At 38.5% G+C, this 9,030-nt stretch overlaps 1 protein-coding gene across 1 annotated transcript; it reads left to right on the forward strand.

The window, feature by feature from the left end:
• Positions 1 to 2,681: 2,681 nt before the first annotated feature.
• On the forward strand, positions 2,682 to 4,508 carry LOC104803229 (cytochrome P450 94B3). The gene is made up of 2 exons (XM_010527132.1): positions 2,682 to 3,155; positions 3,240 to 4,508. The coding sequence occupies exons 1-2, from the start codon at positions 2,686 to 2,688 to the stop codon at positions 4,273 to 4,275; spliced, it is 1,506 nt and encodes a 501-aa protein (XP_010525434.1). The 5' UTR covers positions 2,682 to 2,685; the 3' UTR covers positions 4,276 to 4,508.
• The last annotated feature ends 4,522 nt before the right edge of the window (positions 4,509 to 9,030 follow it).

The following is a 9,030-nucleotide window of genomic DNA, read 5'->3' on the forward strand; positions in this document are numbered from 1 at the left end:
TTTCCCGATATGTCGAGGACCTCGAATTCGATATTTGTCATTCTTGCCATTATGACTAAAACAAAAAATACGGCACACATTAGCTTTATTCATTATCATGGATAATACAACATAGTGAAATACATGATTACATATAAATTGCTATAATTAGTAATATGTAAACGAGAGGTAAGACCGCAATGCAAATTGAAAACAAAAACGGATCGGGATTTTTATCAAAGAAAATACAAAAAGTTGCCGCTAAAATTGCTAAAACAAAGAGAATTTTGATGAAATTCATCTTGAGAATTTTTTTTTTTCGTGGGAGAAGAGAAGAGAATGGGATGATTTGGTGTGAGTTTTTGAGTGAATGGGTGAGTGTATTTATAGGGTAAAATTCACTATTCCTAGCCGTTGGGGAGGAGCAGCCAAAATTTGATTTTTTTTTTTTTTTTTTTATTTTTTTTTTTTTAATTATAGCCGTTGGAGTTTTTTTTTTTTTTTTTATTTAAATTTTATAAATGATTTTAACAATTTATATCATGAAATAATTTATCAAAACGAATTGTTAAACTATTTTGTAAAATTAATTGATAATGCTAATATATAATTAACTAATTATTGAGGGAATAAATAATTTATAATTAATATAACGATATATAAAAAAAATTTATAAAACTTTAATCGTAAACTTTATTACTAACACATTTTTTTTTGTTCAAAACATTTTCCGTATAAATGACCATCAATATTATATATATGATAATATTTTGCATGGTGAATATTTATAATTTATATAGATTAGATAATATAATTGTTTATATGTGGCGGTATTACCATATGCAGAAGTAAAATAATTTAGACGGCATTGCCGTCCATAAAGAATAAACACAATAGTCTATTAGTAAGTACGGCGGCATAGCCGTCCAATATTAACAATTAAGGCGGCATAGCCGTCCAATAACAGACAAATAATTAAAGCGGTAAAGCAGTCCAAATTAATAATTAAGGCGGCACAGCCGTCCAATAACGAATAAATATTTAAGGCGGCATAGCCGTCCAGATTAACAATTAAGGCGGCAGAGCCGTCCATAAATAGTAATAATAAAGGCGGCATAGCCGTCCATGAATAATAATCGAGGCGGCATAGCCGTCCATAAATTAATTATAAAGAATATCGGTATTCATATATAGCTTGGGGTAATTCCACTCAAGCATCAATGAATACATATATATATATCATAAGATTGAAAATATTTGTATTAAAGATAAGTTATCTTACCTTTAGTTATAGAAGAGCGCTCGTGCTGATAACGTGTTATGAATTCGGAGAGATATAAACGACCCGGATATTAGATCGTTTAACTATAACCGAAAAGAGTATTTTGGGAGAATGGAGAAAGATGTATTTCTTATTGATTTCTCTCTTGAAAGTGTACAAATGAAAGAACCCAAATGACCTATTTATAGAAATCCCGAAGTTACTGTTCACGTATACGGTCGGTGTGAACAGTACCGTATATATGAACAGTAAGTCGGTGTGAACAGTAACGGTGGGCTCCACCATAAATATATTTTATTTATAACATAAAATATGTTATATGTGAATTCATGGACAGTCGAATTTTATTTGGATCGATTAAACCTAGATTTAATCAATTGAACTATTTGTACATGTATAGATCATTGGATATTTTGATGTAGATATGTTCAATGCCCATTTTTTTTATTATAACATGATTGCTCAACTCCTTGTATATTATATAATATCACTGTATACCTTATGATTAAAATATGTTATATGTGAATTCATGGACAGTCGAATTTTATTTGGATCGATTAAACCTAGATTTAATCAATTGAACTATTTGTACATGTATAGATCATTGGATATTTTGATGTAGATATGTTCAATGCCCATTTTTTTTATTATAACATGATTGCTCAACTCCTTGTATATTATATAATATCACTGTATACCTTATGATTAAGATTCTTTATGGAATATTATAATATAATTCACCTATCAAAATAAAACCAATTAGATAGTCATTTGGGAGGAAACAAATCGATTGTGCAATGGAAGAGTAGTTCACCGATATAAACGTGGAGCTTAATTAAGCAATATTTATATATTTTCCATTTATTATATAGTATAATTAAGGATATTGGAGTGTATATCCGGTTAACTATCGGTTTGGTCTAACATTAGATTATTTTATTTTGTTAGTAATCAAAATAAGTAACTCGATTCTGTAATACGATGTAAGAATTAAGAAATAAACGAAAAAAAAAAACACTGAATCAAACCATTCATTAACAAACTCTAATTAAATTAAACCGGATCGAATTAAAAAAAGAAAGTTATACACTCCAGTAATAAAAATTAAAAAGGTTCTTAATCAAATATTTGCAAATGCTGATAAGGTGTTGAGTTCGGTCCAAGGCCGACAGGCATATGCTCCTTGATAATGTTCGAATGGCCTTTGTGGGTAGCCCATGTTAGCCCAATAACTTGCTCTTTCGGATAATGGGCCCATACGGCCCAATTCAGAATTTGGGCCCTGAAGGTCGACCCATCTGATTGTCCGTACAGAAACGGTATGCAATAAAATATCTACACAGTTGAAGTTGTATGACGTCTTCTCAATCACAGACCAACTCTTTTTTTTTTTTAAATCTTCTCTGAATCCAAAAAAAAAAAATATGGAGCTCTTCTCCTCCTTCTTCCTTATTCTCCCTCTCCTCCTCATCTTCTTCTTCATCATCAACACATCTTCACGCCGGCATAACTCGCCGGAGACCGGCTTCAAGTCTTACCCGATCCTCGGAAGCTTGCCGGATTTGTTGAAGAACCGTCACCGGTTTCTCGACTGGACAACAGAGATTCTTGCCGGATGTCCCACTCAGACAGCAGTTTTCCGGAGACCTGGGAAGATTCACTTCGTCATGACGGCGAATCCTGCCAACGTCGAGTGTATGCTGAAGACGAGATTCGAAAACTTTCCGAAAGGCGAACGCTTCATCGCTCATCTGGAAGATCTGCTTGGCTCTGGCATCTTCAATTCCGACGGAGAGATGTGGTCGAAACAGAGGAAGACGGCGAGCTACGAGTTCAGCACGAGATCGCTTCGTGAATTCGTATTCAGCAACGCCACCCTCGAAATCACCTCCAGGTGATGATATACATCAATCCTTCGCTTATATACATATATATGTGTGTGAGTGTGTGTGTGTGTTTGATCAATGGAGTTTTTCAGGTTGGTTCCGATGTTATCAGAAGCAGCGAAAATGGGGAAAGTGTTGGATTTTCAGGACGTGTTGGAGAGATTCGCGTTCGACAACATTTGCAAGTTGGCATTCAACGTGGATCCAGCTTGCCTTGGCGGTGACGCAACCTCTGGTGCCGAGTTCATGCGCGCCTTCGACACAGCCGCCTTGCTTATTTCGAAGCGGTTCATGTCCTTGAGCCCTCATGGATGGATGCTCAAGAGGAAGTTCAATGTCGGGTCTGAGAGAATACTGAAGGAATCTGTCGATACCGTCCACAGGTTTGCGGATGATATCGTCCGTGCGAGGATGGAAGGGAAATCGGGGAACAAGAACGAGGATTTACTATCACGGTTCATCAAGATCGACGAGATGAACTCTCCGGATTTGCTTCGGGACATTGTGATCAGTTTCATCCTCGCAGGACGAGAGACAACGTCCTCTGCGTTGAGCTGGTTCTTCTGGTTACTCTCGTTGCATCCCGAAGTGGAGGAGAAGATCATCGAAGAGCTAAACTCGATCCGGGCAAGAACGGGGAAGAGAACGGGAGAGATTTACAGTTTCGAGGATCTGAAACAAATGAACTATCTCCACGCTTCGATAACGGAATCCATGAGGTTGTATCCACCAGTTCACGTGGACACACTGTCTTGTCTGAAGGATATCGTGTTGCCAGATGGAACATTCGTAGGAGGAGGATGGGGGATAAGCTACAACGCTTACGCCATGGGAAGAATGGAGAGCATATGGGGGAAGGATTGCAAGAGGTTCTATCCAGAGAGGTGGATCAGCAGCAATGGCGTTTTCCGACCAGAGAACCCGTTCAAGTTTCCAGTGTTCCATGCGGGACCAAGGTCGTGTTTAGGGAAGCAAATGGCTTATATTCAGATGAAATCTGTCGCTGCGGCTGTCTTGGAGAGGTTTGTGATCGATGTTCCGAGGAAGGAGGAGCATCCTGAGTTTCTAATGTCTCTGACACTGAGGATCAATGGTGGTCTGAGTGTGAAAGTCAAAGAGAGATCCTGAATACATATGTATATATACGCATATATACAGATTTATATACTTATATCTATGTTACTGTTATAGATCCTGTTCATTAACTTCGCCACAAACCCATTTGTGTGCATCACTTTCCCAGCCATTACTGCCATTATAAGCATCGAACAGAGGTCAAGAACAAAAGCATATGAGATGCACCTGAAATGGGAACGCCGTTTGTATCGTTCGATCAGAGCAGTGAAAGGGTTTCGTCAAGAGTTAATAGATCTGGTTGCAGATCTTGTCGGGAAATTTTCTGGGTTTTTAACTTGATCCGAATCTTCTGCTTCGGAACCAAAGTTATGATTTGGCAAATGGCTTTCCATTGAGAGATCTTCATTATCCGACAGGTGAAGATGATGTTTTCATTGGCTCCTGTTTCACCTGGATTTCTCTGTCGTTAATGGAGCTTTTCTTCCTCGGGGTTTCAAATATCTGGTTTTGTGATCTGTGTTAGGGGTGTTAGGGGTGGGTTAGGGGTGGGAACGGATCGGATACCCGAAAAAATCGAAGGATTTGGATTTGGATTTGGATCCGGAACACTTGGGTATTTGTATCAGACGATATCGGAGAAGAAACAAACATGAATCGCCAAGAGAGAGAAAGTCACTGTAGAGAGAGAGTAGTCGGAGAAAATGAAAACTGTTATTCAGCTTCTCTCTGTTTTCTGTATATATACATTATGAATCAACACAAATTACAACTTTAGCCCCATAGAAACACTATGTTATATCTGATACACTCCCCTCTATGATTCCGAGAAGGAAGAAATAGACTTGAAGTTTGGAACCGAGATAACATAGACTGAAAAACAGCCGGTTGTAGAGCTTTTGTCAAACAATCTGCCAATTGTTTGTCAGTAGAGATATGCAATGTCTTGATTAGACCATCACGAATTTTCTCTCGAACTAGATGACAATCAAGCTCGATATGCTTGGTCCTTTCATGAAAAACCGCATTGGAGGCTAAGTGTAATGCTGACTTGTTGTCACAGAACAAATTTGCTGGCAATTGTAGCGGGATGCAAAGATCCTGGAGAAGATTTCGCAACCATACAATCTCACACGTGACATTCGTCATTGCCCGATACTCAGCTTCGATACTACTCCTCGAAACTGTGCTCTGCTTCTTCGACTTCCACGAAACAAGAGAGTCTCCCAAGAAAACACAATATCATGTGACTGATTTTCTTGTATCAGGGCAAGTTGCCCAGTCGGAGTCTGCAAATGCATTCAACTTTAGCTCAGACTTTGCTGAAAAGAACAGCCCTTGTCCAGGATCATTCTTGAGATATCTCAGAACGCGATAAGCTGCATTCAAGTGATCTTCCGTCGGAGCTAATAGAAACTGACTAAGTTTGTGAACCGAGAATGTAATATCAGGTCTAGTTATCGTCAAATATAGCAGCTTTCCAACTAGAGCTCGATAAACTGTTGGCTCTGTCAATAAAGTGCCCTGTTTCAGACTCAAATGATTATTTGGATCCATTGGCACTGAAAGCGGCTTGCAACCAGAATATCCAGCATCTGATAAATCGAGGCAATACTTTCGTTGACTGATTGATATTCCTTTTGCAGACCTTGCAATCTCGAGTCCTAAAAAGAACTTTAGTGGACCGAGATCTTTGATATTGAAGTTCTGTTGCAAGAGTTTCTTCAGACCTTCAACAGCAATATCATCATTGCTAGCAATGACGATATCATCAACATACACCAGCAATGCCAAGAAAGATGGACCAGACTTCTTTACAAACAAAGAATGATCTGATTGAGATTGTCGAAAGCCAGCATTCAACAAGACTGTAGAAAATTTCTGGTACCACTGTCGCGACGCTTGTTTCAGGCCATACAAAGATTTCTGAAGTTTGCAAACAGGTCTCGGAGGAAGCTCTGCATTTGAAGCCAAAGTGAAACCTTGAGGCAAGTTCATATATATATCTTCCTCAAGATCACCATGTAGAAACGCATTAGTAACATCCATCTGCGTTAAACTCCAGTTTTGAGTTGCTGCCAATGCCAACAAGACCTTGACAGTCACTAACTTCGCAACCGGAGAGAATGTATCAATGTAATCAACACCCTCTTGTTGTGTGAATCCATTTGCAACTAATCTTGCTTTATATCTGTCTATACTGCCATCAGCTTTCCTTTTGATCTTGTATACCCACTTACAACCCACTGAATTCTGTGATTCAGGTAAAGAAACAATCGACCAAGTGTTCTTTCGTATTAAGGCAGAGAGTTCTTCATTCATAGCTTGTTGCCACTGTACAGATTTGACAGCCTCTCTAAAATTTCGAGGTTCAGTTTCATGATTGAGGTTTAAAGTGTATTGTCTATATTGTGGAGATAAATGGTCATATGTCAGAAAAGATGACATAGGGTAGGGTGTTGTAAATGGCTCAGTAGAAACAGAATGATGGGTATTATAGCAGTGGTATTCATCCAAATGATGTGGTCTCTTTACCAAGCGTCTAGGTCTTTGAGTCAAGTGACTAGGACATGTAGGTTGTGGTTCAGGTATATCTGATTGTAATGGTTCGAAAGAAGGTTGGTTTGAATGGACAGGTGGTGGATTTGGATCAATATAAGACTGAGATGGCATATCTGGCGGTGTTGGTATTGGTAAAGGCAAAATGGAAGAGGGGAAAATAACGTTTGAGGAAGGGCTTGGTTCATTTTGGTCTTTGGTAAATGGAAATATGGTTTCATGAAACTGAACATTCCTCGAAATGTATATTTCATTGGATTCCAAGTCCAACAACTTGTATCCTTTATATCCAGCAGGGTATCCAAGGAATACTGTCGATCTAGCTCTAGCTGCAAACTTGTGTTTGTTCTTATCCAAAGTACTACCATAGCACAGGCAACCAAACACGCGTAAATGAGAATAAGAAGGCAAAGTACCTTGCAAAACTTCATATGGCGTTTTCTGATTCAGCAGAGGACTTGGAATTCGATTTATCAGATAGATAGCAGTTCTGATGCAGTCTGTCCAGTAAACTAGAGGGAGATTAGACTGATGAAGCAACGATCTCGCCACATTCAAGATATGTTGATGCTTCCTTTCGACGACAGAATTCTGTTGTGGCGTGTTTACACAAGAGTAATAATGCAGCATTCCTCTGTCTCGACATAAATCTGCAAACTTCAACTCATTTGCATTGTCTGATCGAATAGCTTTTATTCGTGTCTTATACTGTGTTTCAATCATGGTAACAAAGGCTGGAAATAGAGTCAACACATCACTTTTATTTATCAGAAAGTATATCCATATAGCTCTAGAACAGTCATCAAATATGGTAAGAAAGTATCGAAATCCTTCTACAGATGGGACTGAAAAAGGACCCCAAATGTCCAAATGAAGTAGATCAAATGGGTTATCGGATACATGGTTATTAAAAAGAAAAGGCAAATGTTTTTGTTTTGCTAAATGACAAGTCTGACAGTGGGTCAATTCTGAACATTTAGCAAGTGATAGCTCGCGGGAGAGGGTCTTTATTTTGCTGAAAGAAGGGTGGCCCAGTCTTTGGTGCCATATATTGGTATCTGCCATGAAAGCTTGACAGTAGGATATAGGAGGTGTGGGCAAAAAAGTAGTGTCGAGGATGTATAGGTTCTGCTGAAGATCAGCTTTCCCAATCATCCAATCCTGAGTATGCACCTGAATGCAACATGAATTTGATGTAAAAAACACTGAGTAAGCATTATCTTTGAGTAAAGAAGAGACACTCAAAAGATTAAATGCAAAAGAGGGTACAAACAGAACGTTTGATAGGGTAAGATAAGGGTTGATGATAACTGTTCCAGACTGAGTAATAGTGATGTGTTGTTTGTTAGGCAAAGTCACCATGATTGGAGCAACAGTTTTCAGATCATAGAATAAATCCCTATTCGAACAAACGTGTGTGGATGCTCCAGAATCCACTATCCAAGTTCCAAAATTGGGAATGAAAGCCATACCAGAAACCAGAGGAGAAGAATCTGGTGCTCCATCCACAGTAATTGTCGCATTAACAAACTTCATCTGATCTTGAAAGTGTGTATATATCTGTTGCAGTTGCTCAGGAGTCAAGTCTGGTACTGCCGAAGGTGACTTTTCCTTGAAATTATCAACATATGTGGTATGCATAGAAGCAATTACATCTTTAGCCTGAAGCTGTTGACGAAATCCAGAACTCTGAGGAGGTCTCTGAATTGACTGTGTTGGAACTTGGTTGTTCTGAAAGTTTCTCGGAGCTGAATTCTGGCCAGTTGGTTTAAATCCAGGAGGATAACCATGAAGTTTATAGCATTTGTGTATGGTATGCCCATACAATCCACAATGCGTGCATAATGGTCTCTGTTTCTGTCTGAAATTGTTAGTAGGAGTTGCTGCTACAACGTTTTCAGGGACTGAAATAGTCTGAAAAACATGTGCTTCATTCGATACAGAAGGCTTGATCAATCGTTGGATTAGACTGATGAAGCAACGATCTCGCCACATTCAAGATATGTTGATGCTTCCTTTCGACGACAGAATTCTGTTGTGGCGTGTTTACACAAGAGTAATAATGCAGCATTCCTCTGTCTCGACATAAATCTGCAAACTTCAACTCATTTGCATTGTCTGATCGAATAGCTTTTATTCGTGTCTTATACTGTGTTTCAATCATGGTAACAAAGGCTGGAAATAGAGTCAACACATCACTTTTATTTATCAGAAAGTATATCCATATAGCTCTAGAACAGTCATCAAATA

The sequence above is a fragment of the Tarenaya hassleriana genome, unplaced genomic scaffold, assembly GCF_000463585.1.
Source record: "Tarenaya hassleriana unplaced genomic scaffold, ASM46358v1 Cleome82, whole genome shotgun sequence".
NCBI lineage: Eukaryota > Viridiplantae > Streptophyta > Magnoliopsida > Brassicales > Cleomaceae > Tarenaya > Tarenaya hassleriana.

What these genes read in the sequence shown, in the direction of transcription:
- LOC104803229 (XM_010527132.1), top strand. Translation starts at nt 2,686, where the DNA reads ATGGAGCTCTTCTCCTCCTTCTTCCTTATTCTCCCTCTCCTCCTCATC. An exon ending in ACCCTCGAAATCACCTCCAG is followed by an intron (nt 3,156 to 3,239) that starts GTGATGATATAC and finishes GGAGTTTTTCAG; the next exon opens with GTTGGTTCCGATGTTATCAG.